The sequence below is a fragment of the Paroedura picta genome, chromosome 7, assembly GCF_049243985.1.
Source record: "Paroedura picta isolate Pp20150507F chromosome 7, Ppicta_v3.0, whole genome shotgun sequence".
NCBI lineage: Eukaryota > Metazoa > Chordata > Lepidosauria > Squamata > Gekkonidae > Paroedura > Paroedura picta.
This window is the reverse complement of record NC_135375.1, coordinates 99,224,738-99,241,313: the sequence shown is the minus strand read 5'-3', so window position 1 is coordinate 99,241,313 and position 16,576 is coordinate 99,224,738. Positions and strand designations below refer to the sequence as shown.

General features: G+C 46.4%; 2 protein-coding genes across 13 annotated transcripts in view; one reads left to right on the top strand and one right to left on the bottom strand.

Annotated features, from left to right (window-relative positions):
- The window catches only part of WRN (WRN RecQ like helicase), a 108,787-nt gene that overhangs the window by 63,592 nt on the left and 28,619 nt on the right, over positions 1 to 16,576 (bottom strand). For 2 of the 5 annotated variants that reach the window (XM_077345639.1, XM_077345642.1), the window contains exons 1-7: positions 15,143 to 15,343; positions 13,050 to 13,161; positions 11,859 to 11,974; positions 10,089 to 10,234; positions 7,456 to 7,604; positions 5,751 to 5,900; positions 1,406 to 1,478 (exon numbers count right to left, since the gene is read on the bottom strand). In XM_077345639.1, the coding sequence (XP_077201754.1) occupies positions 1,406 to 1,478; positions 5,751 to 5,900; positions 7,456 to 7,604; positions 10,089 to 10,234; positions 11,859 to 11,974; positions 13,050 to 13,124 (709 nt within the window). In that variant the 5' untranslated portion in view covers positions 13,125 to 13,161; positions 15,143 to 15,343. Of the gene's footprint in view, positions 1 to 1,405; positions 1,479 to 5,750; positions 5,901 to 7,455; positions 7,605 to 7,742; positions 7,995 to 10,088; positions 10,235 to 11,858; positions 11,975 to 13,049; positions 13,162 to 15,142; positions 15,344 to 16,576 lie in introns of those variants that run through there. The other 3 variants (XM_077345641.1, XM_077345640.1, XM_077345643.1) reach the window with 3 other exon arrangements.
- The window catches only part of PURG (purine rich element binding protein G), a 28,006-nt gene continuing 26,749 nt past the window's right edge, over positions 15,320 to 16,576 (top strand). The window contains exon 1 of one of the 8 annotated variants that reach the window (XM_077345648.1): positions 15,320 to 15,360. The gene's annotated coding sequence lies outside the window, so the exon portion shown is untranslated. Of the gene's footprint in view, positions 15,361 to 15,442; positions 15,784 to 15,897; positions 15,953 to 16,576 lie in introns of those variants that run through there. The other 7 variants (XM_077345645.1, XM_077345644.1, XM_077345651.1 and 4 more) reach the window with 7 other exon arrangements.

The following is a 16,576-nucleotide window of genomic DNA, read 5'->3' as shown; positions in this document are numbered from 1 at the left end:
CTCAAGGTTGACTCAGCCTTCCATCCTTCCGAAGTCGGTAAAATGAGTATCCAGCTTGCTGGGAGGTAAAACCGTAATGACTGGGGAAGGCACTGGCAAACCACCCCGTTTTGAGTCTGCCATGAAAACGCTAGAGGGCGTCACCCCAAGGGTCAGACATGACTCGGTGCTTGCACAGGGGATACCTTTATCTTTATATCCTTACTATGAATTGTAAACATCACTAGCGCCATGCAACAGTTATCATTACTATTAGCAGTTATAATGAGCAGTAGTGACAGTTGTATTGTTTTTCTCCAGAGAACTCTACAGGGAGCTGACCTTGGAAGAGTGCTCAGTACTAGAGGAAATCAAAAGAGACTTTACTGCACCTATCCAAAGAAGTCTGCATGTCCAGAGTCCAATTCAGAACGATGGTGTTGACATAGCCTGGATACACGGTATCCCCTGCATGCATGCCATTGTGATCTGAGATCCCCAAAGTAAGACCTTACTTTCTCAACAAAAAAAGAAACTTGGTGATCATATACTTTCTCTATAATAGTACCCTGACAAAGGAAATCCCTCCCCAAGAGAGGCTGGATTCTTCCTGATGAAGAACAGTTAGTTTTTATGATCCTGCTTTTCACTAGCTGAAGGAGAATCAAGGCAGATTACAATTGCCTTCCTTTCCTCTTCCCACAACAGGCACCTTGGGAGGTAGGTGGGGCTGAGAGCGCTCTGATAGAACTGCTCTTTAAGAACAGCTCTAAAAGAATTGTGACTGGTCCAAGATCATCCAGTTGGCTGCACGTCGTGGAATGGGAAATCAAACTCAGCTCTCCAGATTAGAGGCTGCAACCAAGCTGGTGTTTAGAAGACCAGATCCAAAGTATCAGAAAGTGTCCTAAACTCCGTGGATCCATGCTCAAGGTCACTATGGATATTCTTGTTGTTATTTTCACAAGATACTAGACTCCAGGGTTACAGAAGCAATACAAATGTCTCTTATAAAACATTTACCAACAAAACATTGGTGTAGGAGATCAGCAAAGCCTTCTTCCAGCCTAAAGAGCCTTACACCAGCTCCAGCCAGCCTCTTCAGTTAAAGGAAGGCTACAAGCACTGCTGAACACAGTGGTGGGAAACAGAAAGAAAGGCTAACCATTCTTTCGGTATGGAAATCTCTTAAGAGGCATACAAGGCACAGCTATGCACAACAGACATGCAGTTCTTTATTAATGTCTGTGATGACTATGTCCACTGCTTTACAAAATCACACCAAACCCCCTCCCACAGTTCTTAAAGCTGTGCATTATCCAAGGCTCGCCTGTCATGACGTCCAGCACATTTTGAGGGAAACAAACCCAGAAGATGGTGACAGAAGTGGTATCTGTTCATACTTTCCACTGTACAAATGGCTCACCTTCTTCCTCACCAAGCCGCATCTGCTTAAGGCTTTTCATACTTGCCATCTTTTGAAAAATGAGGAAGCCGGCCTGTGACGATACAAAGAAAGCAAGTCTCTATTCCATGAAGTTAATTTGCCTCATATAACATAATAACATAAATAAATATATACAGTTGGTATAATAATTAGGGGCCTGTGACAAGAGAAGAGTAAAGGAAACAGAACTATGGAATTTCCGGGGAGATAGAGTCAATCGAACACGTCCTCTTAAGGTGCCCTACCTTCAACTCTGTAAGAAATAAATTCATCCTCCCATTACTTAGGGGAGGAATAATTCCTCCAACAGCTCAAACAAAGAAAAAGTTAAATTCCTCCTGTGGAATAATAGGGGCCATATTATTAAGCAGGTTGCCAAATTTTGTGCTCATGTGCTTAGCACACGGGAAAGACAACTTAAGCTTAAGTAAAAATGTTTTAGAGGAATTTTACTATGCTTTTTTTATAATGTACCTATCAATTATACAATTTCATATATTTTAAATTTTGTACTGGCTCCCTGATTATGCAATTTTCTGCTGTGAAATGTTTTTTTCTTGCTATCTGTTTTATCTGGCCGCAGTGCTGTATTAAAATGAATTTCATTTGAACTATGGAATTAATTATGGTAAGAAGTTTTTTTTTTACATAGGGCAGCATTAACGTGTCGCAAGAAGCAGCGCCTCTATATTTATTGCATGTGGTGACTATATGAATAAAGAGCTACTGTGGTCATAGAATCTTAACTACTTGTGGACACCAACTAGTTGGTGATGGGGGCCATAGTCTAAATGTGCCTTTCTCAACTTTTTTACCATTGAGCAATCCCTGAAATATTCTTTGTGATTCAAGAAACCCCAGAAGTGGGGCGATTGTGCAGAATGTGGTTGGAAGCATAGCTGTGGACATACCCACCTGGGGCCCCTCCCCACTCCCTCAAGGCCCATCACGGGCCACTGGGGCAGGAGTCCAAGATGACCAGATATGATCATACCACCTGATAAATGTTCAACAAATGATATATAAAATTAATGAACTCCCAACCATTTGGGAAACCCTTCCAGAGCCGTCACGAAACATGGTTGAGAAAGCCTATTCTGACCACAGCAAGGGAAAGAAGGGCCTGCAGAGATGGAGATGTGGGGAAAAGGACCTCTAAATCCCACCTCCCCTAGGATACCTTTGGCAGAGGCCTGCCTACAGCCTCACCCATTGTCCGTTCCCATGGAACAATATTTCAGCTTGCGGGTAGGAGACCACTAAGCACAAGGACAATGTTGGGAGAATACTCAGGGCAAAACAAAACACAACGCAAGGCTATGTAAAAGTAATGAAAGTGCAATGCATGTATGCTTCAGAAATTACGTGTCAACCATTTTACACTCTAGGCAAATGCTGACAGTAATAACAGCCCCCTGTTTTTCCATTTTACAATCTGGGGAGGGGTGTGTGTGCATTAAAGCCCTCATATCAACGTAACAAGCGACCTTGAATAAACTGTGGAATGTTAATTCATCCAAGCAGATGCAGGACAGCTACTGGTCACACAGCAGCCAAAATGTCATGGCGACCCATCGGTGTCATGCCATCAGTCGGGGGGACTTCCTCAGCACTAGGTATTTTTCCATAGTTATGACTGTCCCCCCCCCCACACACACACACACACAAACACCCTTCTTTGATCCCTGGGTCACTGGAGTGTTTTCTTCAGGCTTTATGCAGGAGGCCTGTGTAGTATGCAATAAATGTCCTTGAGTCGCTTTCATTTTTGAGTTCTCCAGTAGGAAAAGAACTTGGTATCAAAGTGGCCGGGGGAAGGGGGGGCTTTGAGCTAAAACCTTTTATGCATCTGGTATGTTCCAATGCCACTTGTTTTTAACAATGATCGCCTGCTGTGATCATTTGCTCCTTTCTGCGCTTTGGAACGAAGAAAACTCCTTATGGACTTTAAACTCAAAGACTGCCTGAGGTCGTTTCCGTGACCAGAATCAGAGGAGCGTCGCGGGGTCCTGACACAAAGCTCGATGTTGACATGCAACCCATTCAACGCACAGCCTTGATCTCCTATCGGACTGATCTGACAGCGCGGCTCCTTTTCTCAATGGAAGAAATGAGCCTTCTAAGCAGTCCTACGACTTGTGGACTGAAGCATGTAGGAGACAGCAGCAAAAACGCACACGGAGAGAAGTCCAGCAGAACCTCTGCTGCCATTCATGCTGGGACGGAGGGGTTAAAGAGCCCATCTGCTGAGTCTCAGGACAGTGTCAACAGGACAATGGTCACATAAGTTACCCATGCAAGGAGCTAAACCAGCAGCAATAGGTCCACATCATGTCACCATGGCTACATGGGCAGCACTAGCATAGAGGGTGATGTATGGTACAATGGATCTGCCTTTCACGCCAATGCTCCATGCACAGGTGCTGGTGACCCAGTTGGGATGTCACAGTATCCGCATGGCTCCTACTCATAATCCAACCCAAAAGGAGCCACTTCCAGCATCAAAGTTAAACCAGGCTTCAGAATAAGACAAAGTGACTAAGGTGCATTCTAGAGTACGTGGGATGTCTTGAAACTGCGCTAAGGATTCGCTTTGAGCCCCGGGCTTCCCAGCTGTCTGGCCCTTCTCTAGGGTTTTCTCCCACTCTCACCTAGCTAACTACAGAGCCACATCAAACCCTTTCCAACCTTCATCTTGTTTTGTTCTCCCTCTGTCAAGATCGTGTTCTGTACCCACTTCACGACAGGAACATCTGCTGACTATGCCTACCGGCTGTTCCGCAGCAAATCACCCGGCTGGAACGTCCCTACAGACACCCCTCCCAAACAGCAAGCTAAAGATCACAGTAGAAGACAGACGCCCTGCACAAAAACGCTGTTTCTGCACCCCACAAGGCATGCATTTCAGGGGTTGTCTTGCATGTTAATAAACACTCGTGTTTCTTAATGCGTGCCCAGGTGATACAGAGAGCTGTAAGGACGTCTGCCTTTGCCTTAAACAATTCCGGGGCCTACAATATTTACTTGATTAGCCAGTTAAATCAAGAAATTAAGATCTGTTGATATGTTAAAAGGTGCTCCCAAATTGCAATGCCTCTCCATCTGTTCAGGGCAGCATCCCAAGAGCCACGGCGACTTATAATAACAACGGAGCACAATGCATGGAACACATTTCTAGAAATGTCCACAGCTTTCGCCTTCAGCTGGATAAGCCCAGGCTAGCCTGATCTCTTCAAATCTCAGACACTAGGCAGGGTTGGACCCTAGGTAGCATATGGATGAAAGATCTCCAAGGAATAGCAGGGTCATGGCACTGAGGAAAGCAATGGCAAACCACCTCTGAACATCTCTTGCCTTGAAAACCCCACAGGGTCACCATAATTCAGCTGTGACTCAACGGCGAAAAAGCCTCCCAAAACACAGCTTCTACTATTTGAATAAAGCACCATCATAGAAGAGGTATCCCCCCTCCCCTCTCGTGCACCATTTCCTTAAGATAGGACCTCCTATTAAACTTAGCAAACTGGTTCTAAAATCCATATGTGCTTTTCCCCACCTTCACAAATGCAGCTTTATTCAAATGCAAATGATGCAGGTTAAGTGGATTCATTCAAATGCATCTGCTTAATCAACTAAGGATTCTTTAATCATCAGTTCTAGAAAACGGATGAAGCAATTCATGCTTTCTCCTATACAGATGTGGCTTCTGTACAAGTCTATCAACTTCAGTGATGTCTTCGAGAAAGAAGAAAAACATCCAGCCTCCATAGTATTGCCCAGAGAGTTCCTAAAAGCCATACGATATGTGAGAAAGGGTAACATTCCACCTGTGACCATTCTTTATTAGAATGCAATTGCTCAATATAGGTCTGTCGGACATGAATCGTAGAATCCTAAAGTTGGAAGGGACCTCCAGGGTCATCTAGTCCAACCCCCTGAAGAATGCAGGAAATTCACAACTACCTGCACACCCAGTGACCCCAATTCTATGCCCAGATGATGATCCCCTCCCCCCAAACCAGAATCCCTGGGCAGCCTGGTCTGGAAGAAATTCACCTCCCGAAACTGGGGTTGCTATGGGTGGGCAGGTAGTTGTGAATTTCCTGCGTTCTGCAGGGGGTTGGACTAGATGACCGTGGAGATCCCTTCCAGCTCTAGGATCCTATGATTCAAAGACAGGGTGCTGCTTTTAGGAAAGCTAGGGCTCTGCTCTAGAGAGTCAGAACACGTCAGCCACATCAAGAAACAAAGAAGGCTTGCAAATATCCACACAGCTAGATATATCCTAGGGAAAAAATAACAGCGAGGGTCTTTATGTACATACATAAGCATCCGTAGCGGCATACAGCCTCTGCTCCTCTGTAAGCGGAAATTGTTCCCAATTACCACAGCGGATCAAATTGTCTTTCAGGAGCTGTTTGTGGAACAGATGTTTTACGAGGTTGTTCAGGCTCCAGATCTCCTTACATTTCAGCTAAAAATAAGATTGCCACAGTTAAGTACAAACTGTTTCTGAAACAGTATCAGTGGATAGGGTTGTGTGCGTTGGGTGTCTACAACTGGCAGAGGAGATGGATCCATTCCAAATGAGATCATTCATTGATAAAAAGTTACTTTTAAAAGGGCTTAAAAGTGCCAATTGAATTTTTAAGTGGAGACTAACTGGGGCTGTCTCCTCTGAAATGTTTTTTTTTAAACAACAGAATACCTCCTTATTTTAAATGATTTAAATAAATTACTTCAATGCTCAGCTTGCAGTTCAAAGACTCCCAAGGCAGTAACTCACATAAATGAAATAAAAAAAAATATCTAAACAATTATAAAGCCACCTGTCCTTACCATATAAGTAGGTCAAAATGTATCAAAATACATGTATTGTCTGATTGAGAACTGAAGGCACATCCTTTCTCAAATTTTTAACCCTTGGAACCCTTCTTCAGGCTTCGAAAAATCCCAGAAGTGGCGTGAATGTGCAGAATATGGCTGAGAAGCATAACTGTATACACACCCACCCAGGTGTTTATACGCACACCTCCCCTTCTCACCCCTTCAGGCCCATCACTGGCAATTGGGGCAGGGGAAACATGAACTTATTTGGTCATATCACCAGAAATGTTTAACAAATTTTAAAATATATTAAAATTAATTCACTCCCACCCATTTGGGAAACCCTTCCAGGGCCATCAAGAAACCCCATGGGTTTCACAAAACACTGATTGAGAAAGCCGGCCTTAGTTATAACTCTGGGGCTCCATGTTCAGTGCCTTTAGACTCCAAAGGCCTTGCATGGAACATGGTATATGCCTCAGATCAGAGGTAGTCAAACTGCGGCCCTCTAGATGTCCATGGACTACAATTCCTATGAGCCCCTGCCAGCAAATGATGGCAGGGGCTCATGGGAATTATAGTCCATGGACATCTGGAGGGCCGGTTTGACTACCCCTGATTTAGATAGCATGACAGCTAAGGGACAAGTGAGCTCCTGACAGATTTTTGACAAATGAAATTTCCCATCTCCTTCCTTCCAAAGGTTTACATCTTTCACTGTCTGGGAAATTTATTCACTGGGCTGATCGGAAGCCTATTCCATCATATACGAAACAGCTTTTGAAACGTTACAGCATATCAACAGGATATTCAGGCAGCCCTATCTCCTTCAAACCTGCTGATAGCACCCATATCAGCGACACAATAATCAACGAAGCTGTGGCCGCATTCTGAGTCGGTGTAAAACAGGAGTCCGAGAACATTCAGGGGCGGAGGGTGGGGGTTAATCGCAAAATAAATCAAAAGATTCATTTTATCATAGAAATAAGGAGCCTGACACAAAGGTGAAAAGAAGCACAGGACTCTGAAAGGGAACAAACAATGACCATGGAAAAATCTAATCATAAATTTATCATAAATTTCATTTACAATGTATTATATCAGTAGCTGGAGGAACATCACTTAGCCAGGTTTTCCCCACAAAGCTGACCTTCCATGAATCTTCTGGCGAGCACCCACCCCACCCAAGAGTAAATGATTACCTTTTCATTGGCAAGGTCAGCCAACTCCACGATGCCCTCCAATCGGATTTCAAAATCACGCATCAGCTTCCATTTGTCTCCTTCAATACCAACGCCAGCTTTTTTTATATTTTTATCTTCAAGCAGCATTTTTAGCCCCACAGGGAAGCCTAAGACGGATTCAGATCATGCATATTATTTATTTGATCAAGAAATGAATACCCCATCTATTCTGTGTAAGTATAAGCTGTTTACAATAGTCTAAAATAAACAAACGATTATCTCGGGAAGTAAAAATAATATTATACCTAAAATTCATGTTTCAACCAAATGGACTGGATGCAATGTGACATTCCAGCAAATGCTAGGACTTCCACTCACAGTTCCCTGTTCTCGTGCCCTCAAAATCCAGTTTGCGTGAGGCTGTAGTGAAATAATGGCCTCAAATCCTGTTCATGAAACTTTGGTTCAGGCTTTGGCCCTGTAAAAACTTCAGCGGGCCAAATGAGAACGTTTGGCCAATTAGTTGCACCTGTGCCCTTGAGGAGCCTAACAGTTTTGCACATACTGATAAGACAATTAATTGGCTTCAGTTGTTCCCAATTAATTTGTTATGAGACGGGCCTTGAGTTAGATGAGACAGCATTACCTCACCTGCCTTAGGATTGGCTCATCTACCTTGACACTAGTGACCCCAGGGTTAATTAATAAATTGCTAATTTCTTATTGATCGGTTTGTGTGCCCAAAGCCCCACGTGGGAACAAGCCATTAAGGTCTTCCATTGTAACATCATGTTGTTCAGGTTTTTGATCAAGTTTTGTTCACACTTCCTGCAACCTGCATTATGGACTTTGAAACTCTATCTTACAACTCTGCCATTCTTGTGAGTATATTGTGTTAGTCAGGAATATTATACAATGTCCTTATTTTTTCACTGCTTCTTTTCTTGAGAGCCAGCTAGGTCAGTGGTCCCCAACCTTTCTGAGGCTGGGGACTGGCAGGGCATCGGGCCGCGCCCACGCGGACCACGCCCACAGGCCGCACCCGCAGGCCGAGCATCTGATTCCCTCTCCTCGCCCTCCCTCAGTAAGAAGCTTCCCGGGCCGCAAGCTTGCAGCCTGGGAAGTTTTTTACTGGGGGGGGGGCGCGGCCCGACGCCATGGCCTTTGCGGCCCGGCACTGGGCTGCGGCCCGCAGGTTGGGGACCACTGAGCTAGGTGATCTTGGGCTAGTCACAGTTCACTCAACGCTCTCTCAGCCTCACCTACCTCACAGGGTGTTTGTTATGGGGAGTGGAAGGGTAGGTGATTGTAAGCCACTTTGAGACTCCTTTGGGTAGTAAAAAGCAGGGTACAAAAACCCCGCTCTCTCTCTTCTTTTCAAACAGAAGAGCGAGACCCAGGAGCAACCCTAAGAGCAAACTTATTCAAAATCAGTTGTAACACTGATTTTGATTGATACTTGACTGACAAAGCTTAGGTCTTGTCCAGACTCACTTTTTATCTCACGGCCTATATCCAAACCTAGTGCTTCCACCACCTCCTTAGAATCAATTGGAATGAGGAAAGGAAGTTCTGCATCATTGCTTGTCAACGCATCTTGAACTCCAAAACTTTGGAGTGCGTCTCCCAGCAGATCCAAAACAGAAGGAAGAATGTAGAGCTCCCCAGACACCTCAAGAAAATTGGCCAAGGGGCTGCCAGCTTCCTGTACCAGCCTGCAGAGCTTGTCTCTCAAGAAAGTCCAGTAGCTCAACCAAACAGCACCTCCTCTGGCCCCTCTAACCTATCCCAATGGTGCACTCCAGCAGGATAATAATGACAAGAACTGGGTTTGATTCCCCACTCTTCCTCCACATGCCAGCTGGGTGACCTTGGGCCAGTCACCGTTCTCTCAGTGCCTTGCCTGCCACACAGGATGTCTGTTGTGGGGAGAGGAAGGGTAGGCGATTGCAAGCTGCTCTGGGTAGTAAACAACTGGGGACAAAAAAAACGCTCTCCTTTGTCATGTAGTTTTCCTATGCACATAAATGGTCTCCCTCCCAAAAAACCAATCAAATACGAAGCCTCGCAACAACACATTTTAGAATCATAGAGTTGGAAGGGACCTCACAGATCATCTAGTCCAGGGGTAGTCAACCTGTTGTCCTCCAGATGTTCATGGACTACAATTCCCATGAGCCCCTCATGGGAATTGTAGTCCATGGACATCTGGAGGACCACAGGTTGACTACCCCTGATCTAGTCCACCCCCCTGCACTGTGCAGGACACTCACCACCCTTTCACTCAAGGTTTTGTTAAGGGACCCTGCTGCAAGTGTAGTTGTGTTGAGCATGTTTACATCCTTTTGGTTCTTCTGGACCTCTTGGAAGCTCTCCAGATTAGAGGCTGCCAGTATTAACCATTACACCAAGCTGGCTTTCAACCTAAGCAGCCTCTATTGTCTATTCATGACAGAGAGTGAGTTCTCAAGTTGCTTAGCTGAAACATGTGGCAAAATGTCTTTCTTCTTGATGCCTACTCTGGGCTGCCTGGGTGCAGACAAAAATGACATATAACCAAGTTACATTTTGGGGAGGCGGTTGACCTACAGTTTATGTAAATCTGCTGGTGATTCCATTGTGTTCAGAGAGTAAATTAAAACAGTACTGACTTGACATGGTTGAGATGTGAAACAGGTAACATTTTTTCTCTGATGTGCACAGCTGGATTAAAGCGACTTTTCCTTCCTTCCCTTTGGTGTAGGGCGGTGTCCATTCAATGTCAAATCCCAGGACAGCTCCATGAGGCAAGGCTGAACTGGAAGATTTAAAAATGCATCTCTGGTTCAGCTTCTACTGATTGTTTCAAAGGCCTAGTGCTAATGTCATGCTGCCTTCCAGCAAATGGCTGCTAACAAATTAGGAAGCAGACTCAATAATATACATTCCCTCTTCCGCCTCTGCCCCATTGATCTCCCTTCCTTGTTTGCCTTAAGCACAGCTTAGCATTAACAACCCCTATTAGCTTCAAATGGGTAGCCATGTTGGTCTGAAGCAGCACAATAAAATCAGAGTCCAGTAACACCTTTCAGACCACCAAAGATTTATTCAGGGTGTGATGTTCACCGTGCCTCTCTTGTTCAGGAGTTCAATTAGTATGTATTGAAACACTAAATAATTGTTACAGCAAGGAAGATGAAGAATTTGGGGTGAAGAGGAAGCGGAAAGTGATCATGTGTGCTCCTGAGCCTGGCTCCCAATCTGCGACCCGCGGTTTGCACCTGCACCATGATTTGCAACCTGTGGTTCGCATCTGCACTACGAGATGTTGACATTGGCACGGCTTCCATGTGAAGCTGCCATATACATCAGTCCATCAGGGCAGGGGCCACGGCACGGAAGCAGAGCATCTGTTTGGCATACAGGAGGTCCCAACTTCAGTCCCTGCCACCTCTAGTCAAAACTATCACATAGCTGGTGACAAGAAAGATCACTGCTTGAAACCTTGGAGAGCTGCTACTGGTCGGGGTAAACAACACTGACTTAGAGGGCCTGACTCAGTATAAGGCAGCTTCATATTTTTAAGGCTGCCATTTGCACCAGCAACTCTCCAGGGTGCCTGAAGGTCTTGCACATCACTTACTATCTCATACTTGAAATGGGAGATACCAAGGGTTGAACTTGGGACTTTCTGCATGGAAAGTAGAGGTTTGCCACGAAGTACAACCCTTCCCCATAGAAGAATGATGAAGGGATTGTAGGCTTATAGACTGTAACCAATCTTTTGAATTAAAAAAAAAACAGGATGTAGATTTTAAATGGTGTCTCCTGGTACAGTTCCTAGCGTATTCTGAGGCCACAATGAAATTAGCAAAATAAAAATGCTGGTTATTTTAAATTGCCATCACATGCTAAAGGGCAAGCTCCTCTGTGTTTCAGAATGTATATTTAAAAGCTGCTTGCCTCTTCAGCGGTGCGAAGGCTGCAGGAACACGCCTTCTAGGTTTGGGCAAACTTTCTTCTGTATGCCCACAGCTGGAGGATACAAAAGACATTTTGGCAGCTGACAGAGCTCTGGGACCCAGCTTACAAACACACAACAAACACTTGGCAGTTTCTATCCATCATCCATCCCACAAGGACCCATCATTGGCCATTTTGGGGAGTGGGTGGGGCAACATGACCATATATGGTCAAATCACCTGATATTTAACAAATTTTAAAAATACACTTTAAAAAAATTAACACCCAACCATTTGGGAAACTCTTCTGGGGCTGTCAGTTCCACAAAACCCAGGTTGAGAAAGCCGGGGTAGAACATAAACAAAATTCATAGACAGCCAGATGGACTGTTGCCACTCCTAACAGTGACAACTCGAAATAACTGCAACTGAGTGCTCATACTTTATTTTAAAACACTGAATTAAGTACAAGTTTCTTACGTAATGTCTTCAGAAAGTAAAGAGCAATCGCTGGCATTGCAGCTGTAGACAATGGAACCGTGGAATTCTAAGAAAGGAAAGTCGTCTTCCAGGACACTCCGGTGGACTGGATTCTTCTGTTTCATAAAAATGGGGAAGGAAGGACAGCTTGTTTGTATTGCATATTTAAGAAAAAATTAGAGAAGGCACCACTCATCCTGCCATGTCACACACAGAGCATTTACCCTCTTACATACGTTCCAGAAGCTATTATATACAGACAGATTAAAAGGTTTCTGGCCAAGCGTCTGCTAGGCCCTGATGTGACAAGCACTGGAATATGATTTAAGCTGCTGGCCTGCATGTCCCATTTAGCTCAAGCGTAACATACTTTTGACAACCTTTATTCATTTCTAGGCTCTAAAAAGGACGGCAGCCAGCTAAACCTCAAAGAAATGGCTCCTAACAGATTTTCCTGTATACTGAAATAGTCAAGAACGTTCATCAGAAGAACAGCATGTTTATCAGCTAATTCACTGATTTGCAGCAGGTTGTTCAAGAAGACTGAAGATTCCATTGCATGCGAGTTTCTATCTCTGGTATACTTCTGTTTTATAAAGTGCGTCATGCTCTGTCACCCATAACTGCTGTACTAATCTGCCGCAGTGAAAAATAAACGGAAGCGGCACCTTGAAGACTAAAAAATGGTCATTGCACTGTGGCCTTGCACGTGGATCCAGTTCATGAAAGCCTATGCTAGAATGAAAAGTGTGTTGGTCTTTAAGGTGCCACAAGAAGGCACCTACTCAGGAAGCTACTTCATGCAAGTGGACCCATGTACAAGATGCCAATGCCATGCACAAATAAGATTATTCCTGTTCCAACAAACAGAGAAGAAAAGTGTGGAATTTGTAAAATTACTTTATGAAGACTGAGTTGACTCACTTAGAAGGAGTCCTTTGGAACAGAATCCAGGCCCTGCAACCTTAATGCCAACACAACAAACAGCATCACAATCTCTGCATTAACAATGGACAAAAGCACATTTGGGCAGCCAACAGAGCTCTGGGACCCAGCTTACAAACACACAACAAACACTTGGCAGTTTCCATCAGAAATAATTCACCCATCTCACAATCTTTCACCTTTACACTACTTTTCCCATTACTATTATAAATTTGTGTTGACTCAACATACGCTCCTATTTCCTACCTTTTTGTCATCCGCTGCATCTGCTTTGCTTTCTTTGGTCATCCATAGAGGAAACTTGTTTGGAGGAGACTCCATATTCCTATCAGGTTCCTCATCTGCATTTGTATTTTAGCTGAAAGGACAAAACATCACAAAGCGAAAAAAATTATTTAGAAAGGGCAGCCCTTCAATCAAAACACTGTTCTCACATGATAATAGACTAGCTGATCACCCACTTCTCTCTTCCAACAAGCAGGGGAAGAAGGTTAAGAGCATCTCTTTGCCACCTGACCTACACTGAATTTGTTAGAAGTATCTCTGTTAGAGGTATTGGACAAGACACAAGTAAAAAGGCTAAAAGGTAGCCCTGACAAATCTGCGGTCCTGTGTGAGACAGGACAGTAGATACTTCATAGCCTACAAATTTGAAGCTGTGCTGTGTTTCCCCCCTCCTCCTTTGCCTAATTTATATTTTGACTAGAAGTTAAGCCCGCTGTATCCAAAATACAGCGGGCGCTAGCGGGCATTGGGTGAGTGTGGGAGGCCCCCCCCCCGGCCTCCCCTGCCTGCCCCCCTCCCCCCCTGAGCACCCGGCTTCAGTGCGGGGCTCGGAGCAGGCCCACTGCGTATGGGACGCAGCAGGGCCATGCTGAAGCCGGCCCCGTCCACCCCCTCCCCCCCTGAGCTCCAGGCTTTAGCGCGGGGCTCGGAGCAGGCCTGCAACGCTACGGGCCTGTTCCGAGGCCCGCACTGAAGCCTGCTTTGGCCACCCCCTCCCCCCAGCTTCATTGGTTCTGGTCCGTCCCTCCGGGCCAAAAGGGAACGACTCTGCTCCATCCTCTATATGGCACCCTTTTAAATACTTGAAGATGGTTATCAAATCCCCTCTCAGTCGTCTCCTCTGTAGACTGAACAGACCAAGCTTTCTTCATACGTCTCGGTCTCCAAACCCCTCACCATCTTTGTTGCGCTCCTCTGGACATGCTCCAGTTTGTCTACATCTCTTTTCAACTGGGGTGCCCAAAACTGAGCACAGTACTCCAAGTGAGGCCAAACCAAAGCAGAGTACAGTGGTACCATCACCTCCCATGATTTGGACATGATACTCCGTTTGATCCCATTTGCCTTCTTAGCCACCGAATCACACTGCTGACTCATGTTCAATGCATGGTCTACTAAGACTCCTAGATCCTTTTCGCACATGCTACTGCCAAGACAAGTCTCCCCCCTCTTATATTGGTGTATATGGTTTTTCCTACCTAAATGCAGAACTTTACATTTGTCCCTATTGAACTTCATTTTATTCAGTTTAGCCCACTTCTCAAGCCTATTAAGATCATCCTGTATTCTGTTGCAGTTTTCAGTTGTGTTTGCTACCCCTCCCAGTTTAGTATCATCTGCAAATTTAACAAGTATCCCCTCTAATCCCTCATCCAAATCATTTATAAATATTTGAACAACACAGGCCCCAGGACAGATCCTTGGGGTACTCCACATGTCACTCTTTTCCAAGAAGATGCTGAACCATTAACAAGTACTCTCTGGGTATGATCTGTCAACCAGTTATTGATCCACGTGACAGAATAAGGATCCATACCGCATTTTACCGACTTTTCAACAAGAATATCATGTGAAATCTTATCAAAAGCTTTACAGAAATTCAGATATACTATGTCCACAGCATTCCCGTGATCCAGCAAGGTAGTTATTTTTATTTATTTACTTTTATTTTATTTACTTTGGGACTGCTTCTAGTAGTGAAAAGTAGGATATTTAAAAATAGCAGCTTTCTAAATCTTCCAGTTCTGTCCTCCATTAGGCACTAGCACACCAAGCAACCAAAACCATGTAAGCATCACGATGCGAGGGTGGATGTAGCAACACAGGCACAGCCCTAAGTACGACTACTGAGAAAGATATGAGGGACGTGCCCCTGTCAAGGTTTGTTTAGAATCGTGGCCCTGAAGCGCAGTCCCTAGCCGGTTAGTTGCACTGCACCATTAGCCTGTCTGGAGCAGCAAACGCTTGAGCAGCAGCCAGATGTTTGACAGCTGGCAGGTACAAGGCAACCACTCCAATTCCCCGACGGAGGGAATCAGAGGAGAGAAACTCACTCCATCCCACTTGACGCAGGACACTTCTCCTTCCCTCACCGCAGCCGCCTTTCCGCCGAGCAATCTTCCCGCCAAGTCGCGCGAGAGGCGCGTCACGACCAGCCTACATCCCCGGCGCACTTCAATGACATCACCACCACTGCCGCCGCCGCCGCCCTTTCAGACCTTCCTTGCCACTTCCACCCCCCACCGCTGTCAACTCTGGAAGGTGAAATGAGGTGAGGCGCGTGCGCAAAGAAGCTTCCGCGCCCGCCAGCCGCGGACGCCGCAAGGCACTTCGGGGATTGTAGTCTGCCTTTCCTGAGGGAAGGCGGGAGGGGGTGGACGAAAAAGAAAAAGCTTTCTGGCGGATCGGCGACCGAAAGCGAGCCGCGTCCCACCCTCTACTCCGCCGGTCTAGCCCCCCTCCCTCGCTTCCGGAAGCGGCCTGGTTTCCGAGCGGGACCCCGCGAAAGGAGGAAGTAAGCGGCGGCGGTAGGACCCGCGCGGCGACTGGTGCTCCCGCCGGCACCCTGCGGGCGGCAGCGCGGGGAAGGCGAGCGCTGCGGGGGCCAGGACGGGCAGCCGGGGGTGGCTGTCTGTCTGTCAGGCGAGCGAGCGAGCGAGCGAGCAAGTGGGCGAGGGGCAACTAACGGGATGGAGTAAGTGGCCCCTCCCCCACCCGGTCCCCCTCCCCGCATGCGTGTCCTAGTCGGGGGGGGGAGGCTGGGGGTGCGCTTCGGGCGCGGGGGGGAAGAAGAGATGTGCAAGGGAGAGGTTGGGTGCACGGCACCGAACAGATGGGGAGGGTCGCTAGGAGGGCCCACCTAGGTATGGCTCGGAGGGGGAGGGGGAGGGGGAGGGGGAGGGGGAGGACGCCATACTACTGGCAGGGGAGCTTTCGCCCTGCTCAGAGGGGCATCGCCGAGGCTCCCCCCGCCCAGGGTCACACGCAGGCTTCTGGCGGCGCCAAGGCCCCGTGCATGCCCCGTCAGGGCGAGGTTGGCTTCCGTGGCAGGGCCGTCGCGCGGATGCCACCTGGGTGGCCCACCCCTGTGCTTTTTGGACGGCAGCCTGGCGCGTAGAGATTTAGCAATGCTTGGAAGCACCCCTCCCCCCCCCAAAAAAAAATGAGGCGTGATTGGGGGAAAGGGCGGAGGGGGGGAGAGGAAAGCTTTACCTGCTCCATTTACAGTAACTGAGCAAGGCCTTCCCCCCCCCCCTTGTGGCAATTGCAAAAGCCTACTATTTTACAGTCCCCACTCCCGTATCTTTAAGGCATCCTGAGAATTAAACTGACAGTATGCTCCTGTGCAATGTCAAATCCAGTGAGCTTAGACTGAGAGGAAAGCTTTACCTGCTGCATTTACAATGGCTGAGCAAGGCCATATATACGTATGCATTTTAAAGTGGCAATTGCAAAACCCTGCTATCACTTTTACTGCTTCCACTCCC